Here is a 22120-nt window from a genome sequence, read left to right as displayed (position 1 = left end):
AGCAGAGCCAGATCCAGGTTGTGCTGGGTCAGCGGAAAATGAAAATGCTGCAGGTTCCAGGGACATGCCTTCCAACTCCTGGACAGGCCTGTCCCTTAATGGGGACAACACCCAATCACTGGTAGCAGAGGCCCCGACCCAGGAAAACTTGTCAAGTGTACTTGTCCCAAAAGGCATCAGTTTGTCAAGGTAGCAGCTCGGTGTTCAAGAGAAAATGTGCTAAAGAATTTCCCTTCCCATCTAACCGTACTGCAGACAGGACAAGCCAATAATGCGTGCCATATGAAGTCCTTAAACCTACCACAAATAAAAACAAAACACAAGAAGGCCTTAAAAAAAAAAAAATCCAGGCATTGAAAGTCACATGGTGAGCATGTTAGGGAGCAGGAGAGAAGAGAGAGAGCAAGGGGGAAAAAAAAAAGTTAACTTGGGAGCAAATGCTTGAGCCCTTAATTAGAGGGGTGTGAGTGGGACCGAGAGAAGATGGCTGCTGACTTGTTAAAACAGTTTCCCCAGTGCTAGCAGGAGGGAGGAAGGAAGGAAGGAAGGAAGCAAGAAGGAACAACTTCAAGAATTTTAATGGTTGTAATTAAGTACAGCAACTATGAATTGTTTAGGGGCTTAATTTACCCTTACCCAAGAAGGCTCCAAGTTGCTACTTGCTGGGTCCCCTGAACTTGGCTTATTTCTGTGGTCAGAGCAATTGGAACTTTTCCAGGTGCCAGGGTCACAGCATCCAGCCGTTTCCAGAAGAGTTCCAGGGCTGGCCAGCCTAGAATGGGGTTACAGAGTAGCCTGAGAAAGCTGTGGGGGGATACACTGCCCTGTGCATGGACACATATGCCCACGCCAACCCACGCTCGCAGGTCCGTGAGAAAGAAGAGGAGAGCGCATGGAGCCCAAGGCCAACTAAGTTCTCTTTCTCTTCCCCCGACAGATCTGTCCGATTCCACATTGTCTTACACTGAAACGGAGGCCACCAACTCCCTCATCACTGCTCCGGGTGAATTCTCAGGTTGGCATTGTTCTCCTGGCGTCGCAGTCTTGTTGAGCTGTGTTGTGGGGTGGGTGCGGGGAGCTGGATGGAGGTCTTTGGATTTCTCCTCCCCTTTTTGGTTCTTTTCCTCCCACCCCTTGGGTGGAAAACGGCCAGTGTTTTAATTGCTAGTGTTCTTGGGCTTACGAGCCGTCTGCGTGAGTGAAACCTGAAGCTGGCAACTGTTAAAGAGCCTGTCGACCACGTTTTAACCGGTTGCGTCTACCTTGTCTCTCATGGAAATGGTAACAGCCAGCAAAGCTCCCTCGTCGCTCCCTTGAGCAAGGGATCCTCCTCCTCTAGCTGTGGGAGGCAGCCAGACAGATATTATGCCTTTGTCTTCCTCCTGTTCCTACTCCTGGGGAAGAGCCCATGCGAAGGGTCAGCAGAGGGAGAAAGAGTGGGTTTGGGTGAACTTGCAGGAGGGTCGGGCCAGTGAAGAGTTTGCTAAGAGCCCGTGGCTCCAAGTTCCATCCTGATCAGAGGATGCTAAGATAGGAAGTGGAGGGAACCTTGGTTTAGTGCTGTCCCCTGACTGTCGAACGGCCCCAGCCTCTGTATTTCAAAGCCCTGTAGGGACCCCCACATTTGATAGAATAAGGTGTCCCTGAGTCCTGAGAAGTTGGTGGTGAACCAGGGGCATCAGGGCAAGAGGGGACTCAGGTGGCCAGGTCTTTTGGGAGCATGGCAGGTGAGGATAGCTGGGCTTGGGGCCTGGCTTTCTACTGGATGCGGGGCGGGGCTGACAGCCCTTGGGCTGGGTCTGTTTGTCTGCCTCAGAGCCTTAATTCTCCTTACCCCACGCCCATGTCATACAGCAGTACAGTGGGAGTGACCGTGCTCTTCGTGGAGTGTTTACTGTGGTGGCCTCCACTCAGCTACTTTACATGTATTATCTCAGAACAGCACCAGGCTTGGGGGACTGAGGGTAAAATCACTCACCCAGGGTCACTCAGTGGCACAGCCACTTATGTCCAGGGTCTGTTCCTTAGCACTGTTGGGGTCCCTACTCTTCTGCAAGTGGGGACCAGTGTGCCTTCACTCAAAGCATTTCCCACAGTATTCTGTCTATGGTTCCCCCTGACTCTAAGGGTGACACATCACTGGCTGCTTACAGTGACTGTTCCCTAGCCAGAGCGCTTCTCCATCCACTCCTGGTTGTCACCAAAACCGTGGGAGACCACAAGAGCATGGCTTTCTCAAAGACCAAGACACAGGAAGCTGAGGCAGGAATGTGACTTGCCTGGGATCACGCGGTGGGCTCAGGGCTCACTGGTACAGGAGTCCGGGTCTCTTGGGTCCTACTCCTGTCTGCCTTCTGGTCTCTGGCAACCCCTTTATTTGGCTGCTTCCTTCTCTTCTCTGCCTTTTAGGCCTCTTTGGTTATAATCTCTTTCCCTCAAAGACCAAGCCAGATGAGCACAAGGAGTTAACATTGCCATCCATTCTTTTTTCTCTGTACCTATGCAGGTGAAAACAAGCAAGGGGCTTAAAGGTATTTTTGAATGGATTGCGCAGGCAGCAGGGGTCTGGACGGATGGATGGGAACTTTTTTGTTCCCCTTTCCCCTGTTGTTAATGGTGGGAACTTCCATGTGTATTTCACAGTGTTTGCAGATAAAGTCTCGCTTAATCTTACTTGTCTCTGCTGGGGCCTGGGGTCAGCTCTGGCTGGAAGGAGCAGACCCCAGAGCACCTACAGGAGGCTCCTACCCCAGTCTGGTGTCTAGGAGAGAGCGCCCTCTGGAGGTTGGGAGGCCTACGGAGACTTCCACTGCAGACCATTAGGGTTTGTCTGCTTTGGAGGCCCAGTGGGACTGTGTTTGGGATTTCTGCACAGATGTCTCAGAGAATAGTCTTTAGTGCTGGACAGTGAGAATCCAGTGATATATCTTGATTGTATGGTTTTCATGCAAAAGAAATTGTGTTCAGGGGCTGGAGTTGTGGCTCAGTAGTAGAGCACTTGTCTGGCATGTGCAAGGCCCTGGTTGGATCCTCAGCACCACATATAAATAAATAAATAAAAGAAAAGAATTCTAAGGGGTGAAAGATTGGGGGGGGACAATCTGGGATTTCCTATGGCAGGGGATGGAAGGAAGTCTTGACAGGCGTTGGTGTGAGTTCCAGGTGGCCGTGGTGGGTGGGTAGAGGGTTCCCCTCTGGGGTCATGCAGGCCCTTTCAGGTATGACATGAGTCCTGTCCTGACTCATGGCCCTGGAGCTGTACTGGCCATCACACTGGAAGACAGGCTCAGGGAGGCTGGCAGGTCTTGGTGGATGGTGAAGTTCCTGTGGAAGATGAAAGGCAAGGAGGGGGTGAGGTCAGAAAGGGGAGGGGCTGAGGGGGGCTCAGTGTTTGGGGTCAGGCAGGAGACTGGATGTTCAAGAACAGGTAAAATAATGCTGATGGTGCTGATGATGACAACAGTTGACACTGGCACTCTGTGACAGCCCTTTTATAAGTGCCAGCCATTCTCCATCTCATTGACTCCTTGCCGCAACCCAGCCAGAAAGATGTGATTCTTCCCATTGTGCGAAGGAGGTGACGGAGGCTTATTGCTGAGCCACCTGCTCAAATTCCCCTATTGTAGGTGTCAGGCTTGGGAGGTGAGCCTAGGCAGTGTCGTTGCCCAGCCTTCCATAGCAGGAGCCCTGTCCCCTCCCTACACCAGACCCTAGTGGGGATTTGGGCAGAGTAGAGTGATCAGAAGGAGCCTGGGGGCACCCTGTCCTGATTTGAGTACCAGGGACAAGGGTGAGGGGCTGGCAAGAGGCCCAGGGCTCGTGTTCACCCAGGAGTCAGCTGGGCACCCTTATGGATCACAGAGACCCAGACCACCAGCCAGGGCCCCTTTGTCTCCCTGTGCCCTGAGGAAGTCGGTATTTCTCCTTGTCTCAGGACAGGCATCTTGTTCAAGCAGTGTCTGAAGCCCCAGGACAGAGACCTCCCTGTTGGTCTTGCACAATGACAGTCCCAGTGCCTGGTCTGGAGCTGTCTATGCTTCACTTTTCTGTCCTGCTGTTGAAGCTACTTGGGAGAATGATGGGGATTTTTTTTTTTTTTTTTTTTGGTACTGGGACTTAATGAGAGAGTGAATGCTTAACCCCTGAGCCACATTCCCAGCTCTTTTTATTTTTTTGTCTTGAGACAAATAATAATAATAATAATCACTAAATTATTTTGGGTGTGGCTGTTTCCGAGGCTGGCTTTGACCTTGCCATCCCACTGCCTTAGCCTCCAGCACCGTTGGGATTCCAGGAGTGCACCACTGTGCCCAGCCATGATGGGGATTTTTGAGGCTCAGTCACAGACCCAGGAGGGCTGTATTGGTGGGCAGGGAGGGGGCATCAGGAAAGGAGACTGTCTCATGTCAGCTGGCTACTGAGAAGTTGACAGAAAACTCATTCCACATCTGCATCAGCTCCTAATCTGGGTCCACGATCCTCACTAAACAGACCAAAATTTAAAAGCCAGAGGGGGCAAGTGACTGTGGGCACAGAGCTTTACCAGATCTGAAGACCCTTAAAAAATGGAGTTTCTGGTGGGATTTGAGTAAATTGAAAGCCTAGAGGTCTCTTTGGGGTGCCTTGAACTCTGGTGCCTAACTCAGTGTCTAGACTACTGTCCTCTAAAGCCCCCCAGGCCAATCTTCTTCATTGCAGCATTAATACTCTTCTCCCATTCCCTTGAATTCCCATTCAGTCTGGGGAGTCAAGCAAGATGTACCAGTTAAAGAAATTCATACTGGGGCTAGGGCTGTGGCTCAGTGGTAGAGTGCTTGCCCCTCATGCATGAGGCACTGGGTTTAATCCTCAGCACCACATAAATGTAAAATAACGATATTGTGACCACCTGAAACTAAAAATAAATATTAAAAAAAAATAAGGGGCTGGGATTGTAACTCAGTGGTAGAATGCTTGTCTCACATGTGTGAGTCACTGGGTTCAATTCTCAGCACTGCATATAAATAAATGAATAAAATAAAGGTCCATCAACATAAAATACATTTTTTAAAAAACCAAGAAATTCATATTAAGTGTGAATGACTGGTAGGATTTTTTTCTTTTTTTAATTTGAAGGCAGAACTGTAGGTTGAGAGACCCTATGGGACAGAGTGGGCATGAAACAGGAGCTTTATGTCCTGAGTGAGAGTAGAATCCTGGCCAGGCAGGGTGGGTGCTGGGTGAGCTCTGGGTCATATATGAGAGCCTGGGTGTGGGACTTCCTGAGAACCAGGCTTGCCTGACTCCATGCTCTGGGGCCTAGTAGGGCACTGGACACATTATTTTTTTTTTCTATAATGGGGCCTGAACTCAGGGGTGCTTTACCTCTGAGCTATATCCCCAGTCTCCCCAGCTTTTCTTTTTAGATTTTGAGACAGGGTCTCACTAAATTGCTGAGGCTGGCCTCAGACTGGCAGTCCTGCTGCCTCAGTCAACTAGGATCACATGTATGTCACTGTCCCCTGGTCAGCCTTCTTTAGGACCCGTGGTTACTATCCAATCTTAATCTCATGTCTATTGGACAACCAGTCAGACTCTTTGTTAAGCACCCACTGTATGCAAGGCATGGTGTAAGCTGTTCATCTTGGAGACCAGGTGGGCCCCTCTGTTGGTTGCTCGGTCCCCTCGAAATGCTGGATTCTTCAGAGCTCCATCAATGAGGGTACGTCCCTGGTTTTATAGAGCAGGCCCAGGGAAGGGAGGGAGCCACGCAGGACTGGTGAGCTGGGCATGGTGTCTTTCCTCCACCAACTTGACGGCAAGCTCCTTGTGGGCACAGGTCCACCCATCCATCGTTTCATTCTTCAGGTTGACAGAGGCTCAGAGAGGTTAGGGGACCCAGCTGAGGACCATGGAGCAAGCATAAATAGGTGGAGCCAGGTCCCCTCCTAGTTGGGTCCGTGCTGCTCCCCCATCTGTCACCTGGTAGGTGCACCGCCTGCCTCCTTACCTTTGGAGCTTGGTGTCTTCCAGGTGCTCCGTTCAGTCTAGCCCTGCAGCAGTGGCAGGCTGATGAGCATGGGCTCTGGCCAGTGGGCACCGGATTCATGTTTTGGCGCTGCCCTGGATGAGTTGTGTGACAGCCACTTAACCACTCTGTTCCTGTGTTCTTATCTGTAAAATGATGACAGTGACAACATGTCCCCTGTGGTGAGGGTTAAAGGAGATCATGCTTGTGAATGAGCCAAAGGCTGGGTACTGCTTGGAGGTGTGACCATTACAGTGTTCCAGGCACTGTGCTGGGGCACAAGGTGGAACTTACGCCATGTCCACCCTCCAGGTGCCCTGAGATAGGCAATGCACAAACAGTAATGGGAGGCAGTCTGGAGGAAGAAGGGGTTAGGACCTGCTCTTGGCATGGTGGGGAGGCAGCCTGGAAGAGGTGGTGTCTGACCTGGGGCTGGGGTAGCTCAGTGGAACAGCTGCTTGTGAGCATGCCCGAGGCCCTGGTTTGATCCACAGTACCCAGAGAAAACCAAACCAAACCAAGTCGGGTTTTAATGGATGAATAGAAGTCTGCCAAAAGACACAATTTGGAGCATTTCAGAAAGAATAGCAGGTGCAAGGGCCTGGAGGCATGAAAACAGCTTGATTTTGAGAAAGCACAGGGTTTAGAGGGACTGGGAGGCCAGGGAGTGGGTGCTGGTGGGAGACAAGGCCAGGGGATCAGGCCTGGGCAAGATTTGGGAAACCTTTTTACTAAACATAGAGTGCACAGATAGCATTGGGTTCAGTGAATTTGCACCCACAGAACACACCTGGTGACTCTCAGGGCCCAGATGTCATTGCTGTCATGAGATAATGCTCATTGCCCGTGGGTCTGAGGGTGCTTGGTTGAGGGGCTTGGAAGGGGAACTGGGAGAGCAGGAGATGAAGATTTGGCTAAAGGGGGTTTGTTTTGCTTTGGAGAGGGGAAGATGTTTTACCTGGAGCTCAGGGCAGATGGTACCCTGCCTGACACATGACCCCAGAATGGTCCCATGGGCTCAGGCTCAGGTCTGCTGGTCGGGGCGGGTTGCCCGACTTGGACTGAGCTTAGGGGCCAGGCCCAGCCTGCCACTTCCAATTCAGATATGGCCCAGCCTCCATTTCTGAATGAGAGGGAGTGGAGGAAAAGGATGCTTAGCTTCTGTCCACAAATCCACAGCATTTGCTACTCACATCAAACTCCTGCCTTTTTTTTTTTTTTTTTTTTTGTACCAGGGATTGAACTCAGGGACAGTCACCCACTGAGTCATGCCCCCAGCCCTATGTTGTATTTTATTTAGAGACAGGGTTTCACTGAGTTGCTTAATGCCTTGCTTTTGCTGAGGCTGGCTTTGAACTTGTGATCTTCCTGCCTCAGCCTCCTGAGCCTCTGGAATTATAGGTGTGCACCACTATACCCAGCTTTTAAAAAAAAATCTTTAACCAACCAATGGAACAAAACCCCTTGTGAAGCCTTTCTAGGATCTCGCAGAGGAACCCATCTTCCTGGGCTGGCCAGTTGAGGCTGGGTAGAGGTGGTGAGGGGAGTGACACAGAGGACTCCAGCAGTCCTGGAAAGATCAGACTGTTGCAGAGAGGGTCTCGCCCACCTGGGTTTACCAAGGAGCAGTGTAGGGTGGTGGTCAGCATGGGTGGGGTGGGGGGTGGGGTGGGGTTCCAAGCTCATCTTTGCTCTTTCTTTGCTCGTGACCTCAGGCAAGGTTCTCATCTCTCCAGACTCAGTTTGCTCAGCTGTGCCCTGGGCTGTTGGCTCACTGATCTCAGAGGTCCCTTGATGCTGGGTGTCCTGGCTCTAGGTACCAGCTCCCTGGCCTTAGGAGATGAATAGCAGAGAATTGGGACTTCTGGCCTGCAATATCTTAGCTTCTCTTCTCATTATTTTCTGAATGCATAAGTATGGCCAGGGACAAAGTTGGGTAGAGGGAGGGGACTGGTGTTCTGGATGACTCTGTTGGAGTGGGAATGCGGGTGTTCAGGGAAAGCCTCATGGAGCAGTGATTCTGAGTGGGGTTTTGTAGGATGCCTAAGAGCTCAGCAAGATGACATCAGGGTTTAAACATCCTCTCAGGTAGAAGGTACAGCATAGCAGGGAGACATGCATGTGATCTGAGTTTTTTGTGGCTCTGTGGTGAGTGACGGGAGAATGGGGAAAGATAAATCCAGAGAGACTGTCCTGAACACCAGAGGTATAGGCTGGAGCAGAGGGATTATTGCTTCTGGGACCAAGGAACCCTGGAATATACCTGGTCCTGAGGGACCTTGACTGGCACCCAACCCTGGGCCTAGCCATAGCAGGGGGGTCATTGTGGAAGAAATGAATGAATTTTTGTCTGGGACAAAGAGATCAAGGGAAAGTCCACAAAGACAGAAGGATCATCATATGTGATATTTAATAGTTGCAGTGAACACAGAGCTCTGTGCCAGACCTTTCTTCAGTGCCACACACATTCATAAAATCCTCCCAGCAAGGGCTGGGGTTGTGGCTCAGTGGTAGAGTGCCTACCTCACACGTGTGGGGCCCTGGGTTCGATCCTCAGCACCACATAAAAATAAAGGAAGATATTGTGTTCATCTACAACTAAAAAAATATGTTAAAATAAATTCTCTCTACAACTCTCTGAGGTCGCCACAGATTCAAGGAAGAAGTAATGGAGGCTCAAAGAGGTTAAGTGACTTGTCCAAGGTCATCAGCTGGAATGCACTAGAGCTGGCATTGGAATGCAGGCTAGTCTGGCACGTGTTGGTGCTTCGCTTCTCGGACTCCCCATTGTCTGGTGGGATTCCCTGGAAGATGTAGGATTCAAATACGGTCCTTGAGCTCCCGGGGCTTCTGTGTCCCTGGGAATCCAGAATTCAGCATGTACAGCTCTGACCCGCTCCAGAGCATCTCTGTCTGTTGGCTGAATGAATGAAGGACCAGGGAGAGGGAGGGTGGGTGAGCTTCTGGGAGGGGGCTGCTGGGCTTGGGGTGTTGAGGGCCTGTCTAGGGCTGTTTTGAGCAGGAGGTAGATGTCCCAACCCCTCAGGATGCCTTGACAGCCTGCATCACCTGGGAACCAGCAGGTTTTCTGAGGAGACCTGAAATTCCAGAAAGTGTACTTGACTGATGGAGCCTAATGACAACCATCTGTCTACCGCCCCCACGGCCCCTCCCCTGTCCCCTGGCATGCTCTCCCCCGGGCACCCGTAACAATCGGGAGCCGCACTAGAAGGTTCCCTTGTCAGGGTACAGTGGCTGTTGCCAAGAGCTACTTCTTTGATGCAAAACATATATCCTGAACGTACTTTGTCAGATGTTTTTATATTAAACATTTTCCCTCCGTGGCCCTGGACTGCCAAGGGAAGCAGAGACCTCATCGCTTTTCCAGTTGCCCTTTGTGGAAAGAATTCCTGACATTTCATGGGCCATTTCCCTATGCCCCCCAGGCAGGGCTCAGCACCCCCAGCCAGGGAGGGTAAGGCCTGGGGGCTGCACCTCTGCAAAGTGGTGGGGGACACTGGCCTTTGGAGAGGACCCTGTGTTCACCTGGTTGTAGAAGCTTCTGGGTTTGAAAATTAAAAAACAAAAAACAAAACAGAAGTCTCATATCTGTAGGGGACATCAAAGCCGCTGGCCCAGACTGCAAGGTGAATCATTGCCAAGACTTTAATTGACCTTTAGACGGGGAGGTGGGAGCTCACAGATAGGCTCCCGGTAGTGACTTGACTCTCTGAGCCATCCAGGGCAGTGTCAGTGCTGGACAGAAGAAAGGGGAGCAGGACTTTCTGTTCCAGGGTGAGGGAGGCTTGGGAGGCTCTTGAGGACACATTGGGGCTCTCCCATAACTGCCCTCCGGGTTGCTGTTTCCAGAAGGCAGGTGTTGGGGTGGCAGTGTGCGCTCTGGACTGCAGGGCCGGCCCTCCTCTTCCCACCTTGCACCCAGGTCAGGGCCTGCTGTGCAGTGGCTGGGGGGATGAGGCTTGTGATTCGCACAAGGGCCCAGCCTCTCTGCCCCTCTCCCCGAGGATTCAGAACAGCTCTGCCATCACCTAGAGGTGTGGCTTCTTGGTACCCAGGGACTCTCAACTTCCTTCCTCTGTCTTGAGCCCCAGGAACTCGGTCTTGGTTTCAGGGAGCTGGACAACGCAGTTTCTGGGGTCTCCACTGCTGTTTGACCTGAGGGAGTAGCTGAGGAGGGTAGAAATGGCCCAGCCTCTGCAGGAGACAGACTCCATCTCCTTCTGCCTGTCTGCCGTCTGCCTTCTCTCTCGCAGGGCAAAGGCCAGAGAGAGCCGCAGGGATGTCCCCTGAGTCTAAAGGCAGCACCACCCATGGCCAGGGGGCTGGGAGACCCAGGTTCCAGTCCTCACCTGTCCCACATCTCTTAGTCATCGCATGCTGCTTCTACTCCACCTGCCTGATGGACCTCTTCCCCGCTCGTCGACTCTCCATCCTCTGGGCACAGTAGAGCACCTTGGAGAGTTTTTGACGAGCTCAGACGCCGTTCCACAAATGGTTGGGATGGGACTGGGCATCAGAATTGGTTTTGTTTTAAATTCCCCAGGTGACTTGGATGAGTAGGCTGGGCTAAGCACCCAGATCTGGATGGACCGCTTACAGGCCACCTTCCCCTGGGGGGACCCCTGGGTTGTGCTTGGTGACTGCTGGGCTTGGGGGTATGTGGCATCTTACAGCAGCCTGTGGTGTGTGTGAGCTGCCCTGGTTCTAGTCCCCTCAGCAGTGATAGCAGTGATCAGTGTCCTGAGGTGAGACACACTGCAACACCAATGAGGTCACATCCGACTGTCCCTTTGAGCACCTGCAGGCACGGACACACCCTATTCTCTCACTTGATTTCAGCTCCCAGGTGAGAAACTGAGCTGGGGTGGTTATGTGTACTTGCTCAAGTCCCTCAGCCCAGAGCTGAGCCTCTGACCAGCTCCTCTGTGGGGTGTGGTCATTTTCTCTCTCTGGGCAGGTGGATTTTCTGTGATTGCTCAGGAAGGCCAGGGCAGCCCCATCCAACCCTGCTCCCTTCCTTGTTGCCCTCAAGCCTCCTTTGGTTCTGAACAGCTGCATTAAACATTGCAAAGAGCCTCACAGCTCTGCCAAGGACTGCTTCTAGACCTTGAAATGGACCCTGAAGTGAGGGCTACAGATGAAGGGACACTTGGGGACCTGAGAAGGCAGGAGTTAAAAGCCCAGGCTTTGGGGCCAGACACACGTGCAACCTATGTCACTTAACTTTCCTTTGCAACTTGCCTCTCTCTTGTGCTAAGTGGGCGTGGCAACACCTCATGGGACGTCACAGAGACTCACATTCACGTAGTAGGACACAGCACTTGAGCCTGGTGCATATTGATATTCAGTGAATGGTAATTATGTAAATTGATGACCAGGTGCAAGCATGAAGGTTAGGAGTGTATGAAGGAGAAGACACCCAGAAGGTAGGGTGTTCTCGAGAAACTTAGAAACTAAAAAACCCTTCCCTCCTGGAGAGCAAGGCACATGCCGTTTTCTGAGTGTCTGCTGTGGGCCAGGAGAAGGCTGCTGCCCTGGGAGGCTTCAGGGCTGCCGGGGGCAGAGCGGGCTTGAAGGATGCCAAGGTGGGAAGACATCCCATGCCTGTGTGACTGCTGGGCAAGGGCCAGGGGAGGTGAAGGTGCTTGTCCTGGGGATGGGGAGTGATCCTGGCAGGGCCACAAGAAGCAAGGCTGACCAGACAGGCCTTGACCACTGCTTCAGAGGGGCTTTATTTTTTCCTCGGTAGTGAGCCAGTGATATGCATCCCAGAAATATTCTTGGTTTACAGAGTATGTGGTAGGCAGCAGGTTGGTATGGCTCCTCAGGCGCGGAGAATTTTTTGTTCGTTTCACGTAAGCTTCTAGTGACGCATCATATGTCACAGATCACGAGTGAACACTTTTCACCAAGTGAACATTGTTGTGTAACTACAGCCCAGATGAAGAAGCAATATGACCCTCCAAAACCCTTCTCAAGTCCCGGCCTGCAGTCCCCCAGGGTAACTGAGTTCTGTCTTGACTTCTCATACCATACCCTTTCTGTTTTAGAACCTGATACAACTAGAGGCATATAACATGGGCTCTCTGAACTTTCACTTCTCTCGCTCAGCAGAACATTTGTGAGATTCCCCCATATTTCTGCATAGATGTTGGTTGCCGTTCTCATGACTGGGCAGTGTTCTATGGGGAACATGCCACAGTGGTACTAAACTGGCACATCCAGTCTATTACCCATGGTTGCCAGCCATGATGGTTGCCAGGTTTGGGCTCCTACTCATGATATTACAAGAAATATTCTGTGCCGGCCTTTTAATGGACACAGGGACATCCTCCTCTTGGGCACACGCACGGGAGTGGATTGCTTGGCTCCCCGATACCTGTGTCGTCACCCTTACTAGATACTCTGCCAGGCTCTTTTCAAGGCATGGTGTTTTAGTCAGGAGCCCTCAAGGGGGGGATTTTGGTTCAGTCCACCCTGGAAGGAACAGCACCTGTCCCTTGGCCCTGGCTCCAAGTGGCAGAGCTCATCCTGGACCTGGGATCGCCCCTCTGTCCAGTGCCTCTGCCCACGTGGAGGTGGGACCCAGGCAGCTCCTCAGACGAAGCTGGGAGTCCCAGATCCCATGGCCCTCATCACCCCGAGGAGGGATTTTTAGCTTCACATCCTCTCCTAAGGCCCAGGGCAGTGCACTCTGGGAAAAACAAAAAGGAGAAAAGAGTGAAAGGAAACTAAACATTGGAAGAGCAGTGTGTTTCCAATAAGCCGGGCCTTTCACCGGGAGCCAAAACATTACATTCCTGGACCCTGGGAGCAGCCGGCCGGCTTTGCCTCTTTGGGCCGTAAATCTTGCTGGGAGTCGGGTCGGGACTGTCCCCGGGACACACAGAGGGGCAGTGTCCTTGGGGCCTTGGGTCCCCGGACTGGAGGTGACCTGGTCGTTTGGTCAGCGGGTTGGCTGAGGCCCAGGTGTGGCGCGGGGCTGGCCATGGGGTCTGGGCCTCCCGAGGGAGCAGCGCCCCTTTCCCCGGGGCCTCTCTTCCCCCGCCACCCCGCCCTTCTTGGGTGCTTTGATGGGCTTGAGGTGTTTACAGGCTTCATTCACGACCAGTTACCAGGGTTTTCCACGGAAATAACTTATTAAAGGGGCCGTGCACACAGCGACATTGAAGTCTGCAGGGTGGTGCTCATCAAAGGCCACCGCGGCCAGCAGGCTGAGTTCCACTGGGCCCTGCGTCCAGATGAGGCCAGACCGGCGGGAGGGGACAGGAGGGAGGGGCGGCCAGGGCAGCCTGGGCTGTGGGGGAAAACACTTGGGCTTAAGAAAACACTGCCCAGATAAACCAAAATTCAGGTTCATGGAAAAAATAGTTGGGGGGGTTGTTAAAACCCAAGACCCACACCAGCCCCGCATCAGACCTCCTGCCCAGGTGTGGGGACACATATGGGTGCTGGGCTCTCTGCTGTCATGCCCACATCTCCCCTTGGCGCAGGGCTCTTCCTTGGAAGGGAATGCCAAGGACGCGGACTGCCCTCTGCCTTGTGCCAGGGTGGATGGAAGGATGGGCTGGGCCGTGGGGGAGAAGTCAGGGGTAGAGGGATTTTCCGGCTTCTGCCTTCCGGAGAGCTCCTTTCTTTAATTCCATCTGATTTATTTTTGAGGTTCATGAAAAGCCTTCTTTTTCCAGGAAGGCTGTGGGGATTGGGCAGGCCACAGTGGCCTCTCTCTTTCCGGAACTTTCTGTGGCTTTCATCTCTGTTTGTTTCCTTGCTGTGGGTTGACTTTGCATTGATTATCTGCCGTCCCCAGCCAGGCAGACAGGGAATGGATTTTGGGCAGGACCTAGGTCTGCCTCTGCTTTGTGACCAGGACACCCTCTACCCTGATACCTGGTACAACCTACCTTGTGCAGGAAGAGGGAGCTTAAAGTCAGTCCCTGCAACTCAATCCTGGTTCTTCCCTAGTAATAATGGCAGTAGCAGCAGGACTGTGACAATCGTGGCTAAAATTCGAGTACAGAACACATGTGCACATTACTCTGTGTTTCTTACCTCTTAGCTCATTTCATCCTGAAAAGGTAGATTCTCTTATTATTTATCTCTGTTTTACAGATGAGAAAACCGAGGCTCAGACTGGAGAAGTAATTTGCGTAGGGGTAACAAGCTAATAAGTGGCAGAGCTGGGATTTGAACCCAGAGCTGCCTGACTCCAGAGCCTGCGTCTTTGGAAAATCACTTAATCTCCCTGAGTTGAAGTGGCCCCCAATCCTATCATTGAGTTTTCAGGCTGGCTGAGAAACCAGTTAAACCCTTATAGGGGTTGTTGTTTATTTTGGTTTATTAAGATACAGTCTACATATTTTTTAGAAAAAGTTTTTGAAAGTATACTGTTGTTGGGTGCAGTGACTCATGCCTGTACTCCCACTTTACTCAGGAGACTGTGTCAGGAGGATCGCAAGTTCAAGGCCAGCCCAGGCAACTTACTGAGACCCTGTCTCAGAATAAAATAAAAAGGGCTGGGGATGTAGCTCAGCGGTGGAACACTTGCCTAGTATGTTTGAGGCCCTGGGTTTAATCCCCAGTGCTGCCCGCCACCCCTGAAAAGGCAGGAAGTTTAGTGTTGTGTGAAGTTTGATAGTTATACAATTATTATCTTGCCGTCAAGATAGAGAGTCCGCCTGGAAGTGTGTGAAGTGTAGCTCAGGGGTAGGGTGCTTGCCTAGCATGCATGAGACCCTGGGTTCAACCCTCAGCACTGCAAATAAGTAAATGAATAAAAGATAGAAAATATTTTTGTTTTAATTGCTCCCAAGTTTTTTGGTGCATTTTGTAGTCAGCTCCTACCCCAGCCTTCAAACTGCTGGCAGTCACTGATGTGATTCCTATCTCTGTGATTTTGCCTTTTTCAGAATACCCTACAAAAGTGATTATATAGCAAGTAGCTTGCCCTCCCTCCCTTCTTCCCTCCCTTCCTCTCTCCCTCTCTTCCTTCCTTCTCCTTCCCTCTCTCCTTCCTTTCCTCCCTCTTTTTTTCTCTCTCTCCTTCTCTTTCTCTGTCTCCCTTTCTTTCCTTCCTTTCTTCTTTCTTTCTTTCATAGTATGGAATTGAACCCAGACCTTTTTATTTTTCATTTTGAGACAGGGCCTTGAACTTGTGATCCTCCTGCCTCTGCCTCCTGAGTACCTGGGATTGCAGGTGTGCACCACCTGAGCTGCCTCCATTTTTTTTGAACTCAGCATATGACTTTGTGACTCAGTCATGTTGTTGCCTGCATAAATAACTGGGCTGCTTCCAGTTTTGTGTTTGTTTGTTTGTTTGTTTTGCTATAAACACTTACGTTTGTTTTTGTGTGAACCTAGTTTTTAATTCACTTGAGTATACACCCAGTAGGATCACTGAATGGTTAGTTTTTTATTTGAATTATTCTAATAGACATTGGTTTTCATTTGCTTTTTCCTAATGACTAATGATGGTGAACATCTCTCCATATAACTTATTTGCTCTCAGTTTATCTTCTTTTGGGAAATGTGTCTTCAAATCTTTCACTTTTTTTTAAATATAAGGTTGCTTGTTTTCTTATTATTGAATTTTGAGAATTCTTTGTATATTCTAATTACCAGTCATGTAAAAGATATGTTTTGCAAATGTTTTCTCCCAGTCTGTGGCTTCTCTTTTCATTTACCTAATGGAGTCTTTTGAAGAACAGAAGATTTTAATTTTGCTAAAATTCAAGTTATTGGTTGTTTCTTTTCATGCTCTTCCTGTCATATGAAGAACACTGCCAAATCCAAGGTCACAAAATTTTTCTTCTAGAAATTTTATAGTTTTAGGTTTTACCCTTAGGTTTATAATATGTGTTGGGCTAATTTTTGTATAAGTTTTGAATATGAATCTAGTTCTATTTTTTATTTTTCTTCTTCCTCTTCCTCTTTTTTTTTTCTTTTTCATTATATGGAGGTCCAGTTTTTCTATTGGTTGAAAAAACTGCCCTTTCTCTTTGGAATTATATTGTTTTCTTTGTTAAAAGTCAGCTGATGTATGTGTGGTTCTTGTTTTGGACTCTTATTCTGTTTCATTGTCTGTGTGTCTGTCCTGTACCAATACCATACGGTCTTGATTCTGTAGCTTTGAAATCAGGTAGTATGAGTCATCCAACTTTGTTCTTTTACAAAGTTGTTGTGGCTATTCAAGGCATTTATAATTGTATATATGTATGGTTTTTTTTGTTTTTTTTTTTTTTTTTTTTGCGCAGTTTGGGATTGAACCTAGGGCCTGGTTCTGTGCTAGGCAAGCCTTTTACTATTGAGTCACATCCCCAGCCCCATATAAAAAAAGTCTGCCTGTTGACTTCCACATACGGCCTGCTGTGATGGAGATTGTGATGGCGTTGGATGGTTAGATCAATATGGGCAGGATTGTCTTTTTATGATATTGAATCTTTCAGCCAATGGATATGGTAGAGTTCTCCATGTATTTAGAATTTTCATATCTTTCATTAATGTTTATAATTTTCAACATACAGATCTTGCACATTTTTGTTAACTTTGTGCCTATGTAGTTCATAATCCTCTGTAAATGGTACTTTAGAAACTTTTTCTGATTAGTGATTGTTAGTATCTAGAGATAGCATCGGTTTTCATACACTTAACTGGTGTGCGTAGAGTTCTTTAAATATCTTTATTTGTTCTTTTTAGATATTCATGACAGTAGAGTGCATTCTGACATATCATACATACTGGAGGACAACTTCCCGTTCTTGTGGTTGTACATGATGTGGAGCTACACTGGTCGTGTGTTCATATATGAACATAGGAAAGTTATGCTGGTTCATTCTACTGTCTTTCCCATTCCCATCCCTCTTTTTTTCATGCTTAGGGTTTTAATGGCTCAGATGCTTGGAGTTGGGTGCCATGGTTCAGAGAAAGAGTTGTGGAGTGGAGAATTTATTTCTCCTGGACTCCTGGCCACATCGCCTCTGCCCCGTGACATTCCTCAGATAGTCAAGTGTGAATTTCTCCCACGGAGACAGAAATGACATCTTGGGCTGTCGCCTCAGCCATTGGGTGTTAGTTTCTTGTCTGTGCAGTGAAAGGTGGTGGAGAGAGCTGGATTTGATGACCTGGTGAGGTCCTGTCCACCTGGAGCCTGACGTTCACATGGATTGCAGGTCGGGAGGTTTGGAGGAGAGAGGAGGCCTATCACCCGGAGTCCTCTCTCTTCTCACAGAATTGAGAAGGCAGGCACTTGCTTAGGCCACACAGCTATGGGAAGACAGGGCTCCTGGGGCTGCCCCTGGGCCCTGCACCCCTGGTCTGGACTGGGAAGAGTAGTCTAGTGACTCCAGAGTGGGAGGAGAGAGAGGCTGGAGAGGCGGCCATCAGTGCTGGCAGCTGGGAGGCCCAAGGCTCTTCTGGGAGTTCTGACCCTCAGAAGTGGCCAGTTCACGTTGGGCTGTTTTCAAAATATAAAAGTGCCGTGCTTGGAAATGAGGGTTCTGGCTGACCTCACCCTGAGGTGCTGAGTGTGGAGTTTAAAGCCCTTTGTAACTCTTTGGTTTGGAACAGGGATCTGGGAATAGCTGGAGAAAACACTGGAACCCGTTAGAGCTTGCTGCCGTCTCTTCCACACTCCCACGGGGCCAGGAACCCGACAGGATGCACAGCAGGGCGCAGAGGGCCAGGGAGGGCCCCGGCCTGGCCTTTACTGAAGAGAGCCAGGAGCAGCTCTAAGCACTTAGTGTCCATTAGCTTTGATTTCCATGATATCTTTGTGAGTTATCCCATTTTACAGGTGAAGGAACCAGGGTTCAGAGAGGTGTCACCTATCGGAGTCGTTCAGGGAACAAGTGAAGGAGTTGGGATTCAAGTCCAGTTTTTGTCTGACCTCAAAAACTGGTGTGAGCTTTATATTACATGTATTTTACTATAATTTGAAAAGTTGCCCTTCTCCCTCCACCATCCATGGGCTCCCTCCATGGTGTGTGAGAGGGTGGACCCGGGTGGCAGTGTCTCCTGGTTGGAGGGCGGGAGAGCAGGTAGGGGCTCTGGTCGCAGGATAGCCGTGGCTGGTTTGGCCTCTCTGAGTCATCTCCCTCTTTCAGGATGGAGACCGTCCCTGGCAGCATCCCTATGAGGATGCCAGGACACTGTCCCCGAGCACTTGATTCACACAAAAGAGGTGGGACCTGGGGTGACCATGGCTCGCTGACCACCCAGACCGCACCATAGACCAGGGCTGGGCTGCAGCCAGAGTGGACGGCCTGGTGCCTGCGTGGTTGGCCCCTGGGCTCTGTCCCCTGGCGCTGCTGGAAGTTTTGGTTCTTCCCCCCACCACAGCCTTTTCCTTTGAGACGGAGATCAGGGAAGGACGTCAAAACATAACCACCCGTGTTTTTTAGAGATGCATAATGAAGGATGTGGAGGGGAAATGATACGAGGGACTTCAGCCAACACAAACAAGCAAATAACTAAATAAAAGAGCTACATGAAGCAAATGTGGCAGAAATCTTGATAATTATTGTATCTGGGTGAGAGTTACCTTCGGGTGAGTTCTCAGGAGCAGAGCCCGAACCCAGGTTGGGAAGTGCATGGTTCCGGGGCGTGTTCTCAGGGGACGGCTGGGGAAGGGGCACAGCAAGGACACAGGCTCAGCCGGAGCCCAGCTCTGGCCTGATCCCACAGGATGGTGGGGCAGGAACTGCCCCTCAGAGTGGCCATACCTTGAGGCAAGAGGGCCAGTCTTTTGTTCCAGCTCAGGCATTGGCTGTAGGTAGGAGCGTGTGTGTACACATGTGTGCACCCCCCTGCCCCAGTGTGTGAGCGCACAGTCACCTGGCCCAGGATAGTTCTGATAAAGGCACATCTGGGAAGCATCAGCCCCACATTCCCTGTATCTGGGGATACCAGAGGACCTGGACAGGCCGTGTAAGAGCACCTGTTACCTGGGCAGATGGGCGTCTGTTGTACTTGTCTATTTTTAGGGTGTGCTGTACGTTTCTTTGTCATTGTCGTTGTCATCGTCATCATCAAAATCATGAAATCCTTGCTGGAATCAGTTTCTGGGGAGGAAGGAAGGAAGGAAAAGGGTACCCCCTGTCCTAAGGGCTGGCTTTACGCCAAGCATCTCACTGCCTTTCCTGCCTTGGTTACTTCACTGATGCAGAAGGACAAACTGAGACTCGGAGAAGCTAAACCACTCCTCCTCCATGCAGGATTGCCAGACTCAGCAGTAAGGATTCAGGAGGCCCCTTGCGTTTGGATTTCAGATAATTAGTGAAAGAATTTAGGATAAGTACATCCCTTCAATGTCCAGAACAGGCTCATGTATAAAGGTTTTTTGTTGTGTATCTGAAACTCAGATTTTTTTAAAAAAAAACTCTTAGTTGTAGATGGACACAGTACCTTTATTTTATTTATTTTCATATGGTTCTGAGGATCGAACCCAGTGCTTCACAGGTGCTAGGCAAATGCTGTCCCACTGAGCCACAACCCCAGGCCCTGAAACTCAGATTTTAGCTGGGTGTCCTTTATTTTATCTGAGACCCCTACCTGGGTCAGGTGTCCTGTGAGTAGCAGGGCTCAGATTCACAATCAAGTGGGTGACACCAAAGCTGAGGTTTTTCCTACCCTGATGGGTGGAGCCCTACCAACAGGGTTTTGGAGGTATTCCCCTGCCAGAGCCTCAAAATTAGGATCATCTGGCAGCTTTGAAAAAATCCTAATGCCAGGCCCACCTCAGTTAAAACAGACCCTCTGTGGGACACACTGCCCTCCGGCTCGGTCCATTTCAGAGCTCTGCAGGTGAATCTCTGTGTGGCCAGGGCCCAGGCTCCTTGCCTGGGTACCCAGCTCTCATCCTTCATACAAAGAGATGGAATAACCAGAAGCCAAGATGGATCCTCTGCAGGACCCCTGCCCTGGCCCGGGTCCAGGAGTGTGCTGGGGAGGCCCAGAGCGCCAGTCCTGGTAGGGGCTTGCATTGCTGTTCCCTGCTCCGCTTCCTCCCAGCATTCCTTGCAGCCGGCAGGTGGAGATTGAGCCCAGCACTTAGGCCGTGCCCCAGCTGCCAGCACGACAGGCTCTCCTACAACACCCAGCCTTTGCTGGTCCCTCTACTTGGAATGCCCTGCCAGGCTGCTCTGTCCACCTGGTCAGCTCCTCCTGGGCCTTCTGAAGGTCCATAGGACATGTCACCTCCTCTCTGGAGTCTGCCTGAATGCCGTCAGCACAGCTGGCCACCCGTCCTCCAGTGACTCGCGGTGCAGACTTTAGCAATAGCTTCACTTAGCAGAAGTGAGCAGGGGCCTGCTGACCCTCCCACGACCAGTCGGGGCTTCTCTGTGTCTGGTGGCAGTGCCCAGCATGGCAGGGTCACTTGGCAAATGGGTGCAGCAGTGGAGGAAGAAGGGAGGACTGTGATGGAGGAGTGGGATCCCATTGCCCCTCTTCACCACTGTCCTCAGGAGGGTCCCCCTTTCCTGCCACTCTCCTTCCTGGCAGGCACTTAGAGTCTGTTTGCTTGGAACCCAGGCCCTCCATAGCCCAAAGGGAAACAGGTTTATAAAGGCTTGGGCGCCAAGGGGAAGAAAAGGCAAGTGAGCCAGGAAATCTTGCCATGCCAGCTCTGGGCCTGGGTAAGTGGAAAAAGGCCCCCATGGTCAACCAGAGCCTTGGAGCCAAGCGCCAGCCCAGCCTGAGCCTCTGCTTCCCAGCCTCCCCTCTGGATAAACATGGACGTGAGGCCTGCAGCCTCCCCCCTCTGCAGTGGGATTGGAAGGAGGAATGGAGGCAAGGACCCCTGTTAGTAGAGGAAGCCCTGGGGGCATGGTGTGGGGTTAGTAGAGCAAAGGCTTTTTTTTTTTTTTTAAAGAATGATGCAATACCCCTATTTTATTTATTTATTTTTATGTGGTGCTGAGGAGCCAACCCAGTGCCTTGCATATGCTAGGAATTCTACCACATAGCTCTAACACAGAGCTACAGCCTCAGCCTCTAAAACATTAGAATGAAATGCACACCATCTTGGTTATTTCTGAATTCACAGGCATCAATCATGCACACAGTGTGCACTGTCACCACCAGCCACCGCAGAACTCTCTCCTGCAACAAGAAGCCTCATGTAGTGTCCTGTTGAAAATGTACCCTCAGCCAGGCATCGTGGCGCATGCCTGTAATCCCAGTGGCTCTGGAGGCTGAGGCAGGAAGATTGCAAGTTCAAAGCCAGCCTCAGCAACTTATTGAAGCCGAGTTACTAAATAAGATATAAAAAGGGCTGGGATGTGTCTCAGTGATTTAGAGCCCCTGGATTCAAGCCCCAGTACCTCCCCCCCCCAAAAAAAAGTACCCTCAAGCTATTTTTACATGCATGGCTGGGGACAGAGGGAAAGAAAACAGCCCCTGCCCTTGGGGAGCTTCCATTCTTGAGAGGTATAGTCCCAGGACAGAAAGGACCGTGGAGCTCAGGGAGGCTGAGGTTGACAGCGGGCAAGGGCACACCTCGCAGTGTGCAGCTGGTGGACATTCCAGTTTCAGGCCTGAGAGGCTAGGGGACATGCTTACAGGCTAGTCTCAGAAATACATCATTTGTGTCACCATGAAAATTGTGGGGTGTTGGGAGCATGGAGGGAGGCCCAAGATATGATAGTGCAGGAAGTTTGGAAAACAGAAAAATATTTCCCAGCGTCCTCTGTGCCCTCCAGTTTCTCATGGCCACACTGTCGTGATGCAGTGGCAGAGAAGGCCTATTGTCCTCTCTGTCCTCTTCACCTCACATCATTTTAGAAACACGCTTCCTTGTTGGAGCCCAGGCTTCCAAATGTGTGTGAAGCCCCGTGCTCTGCCCTGAGGGCCGGGCTGCCCGTGAATCTCCTCCAAGAGGTGGGGCAGCCTGGGAGTGGCTGCACCTGGCCAGAGAGCAGGTGCAGGTGGGGGGCTGACCTGTGGTCACAAGGCGGGGGGGGGGCACTCTGGCAGCTTATGGGGGACGTGCGGTCAAGGATGGTAGACACCAGTGCAATTTGTATGGCCTTTTTGAGTCCAAGCTGTGGGTTCACAGGCACCTTCTCTGGATCCTGCCTTGTCTGTGGGTAGCTA

The 22120-nt window shown here is 50.8% G+C and overlaps 1 protein-coding gene across 4 annotated transcripts in view; it reads left to right on the top strand.

The window, feature by feature from the left end:
- Smad6 (SMAD family member 6) overlaps window positions 1-22120 on the top strand; it is a 74980-nt gene that overhangs the window by 12740 nt on the left and 40120 nt on the right. For all 4 annotated transcript variants that reach the window (XM_021727791.3, XM_021727793.3, XM_013357632.4 and 1 more), the window contains one exon: window positions 938-1015. In XM_021727791.3, coding sequence (XP_021583466.1) covers window positions 938-1015 — 78 coding nt within the window. The remainder of the gene's footprint in view (window positions 1-937; window positions 1016-22120) is intronic.

Source organism: Ictidomys tridecemlineatus, chromosome 5 (genome assembly GCF_052094955.1).
Source record: "Ictidomys tridecemlineatus isolate mIctTri1 chromosome 5, mIctTri1.hap1, whole genome shotgun sequence".
NCBI lineage: Eukaryota > Metazoa > Chordata > Mammalia > Rodentia > Sciuridae > Ictidomys > Ictidomys tridecemlineatus.
The sequence above is the reverse complement of the archived record's forward strand: the minus strand, read 5'-3'. Positions and strand labels throughout refer to the sequence as shown.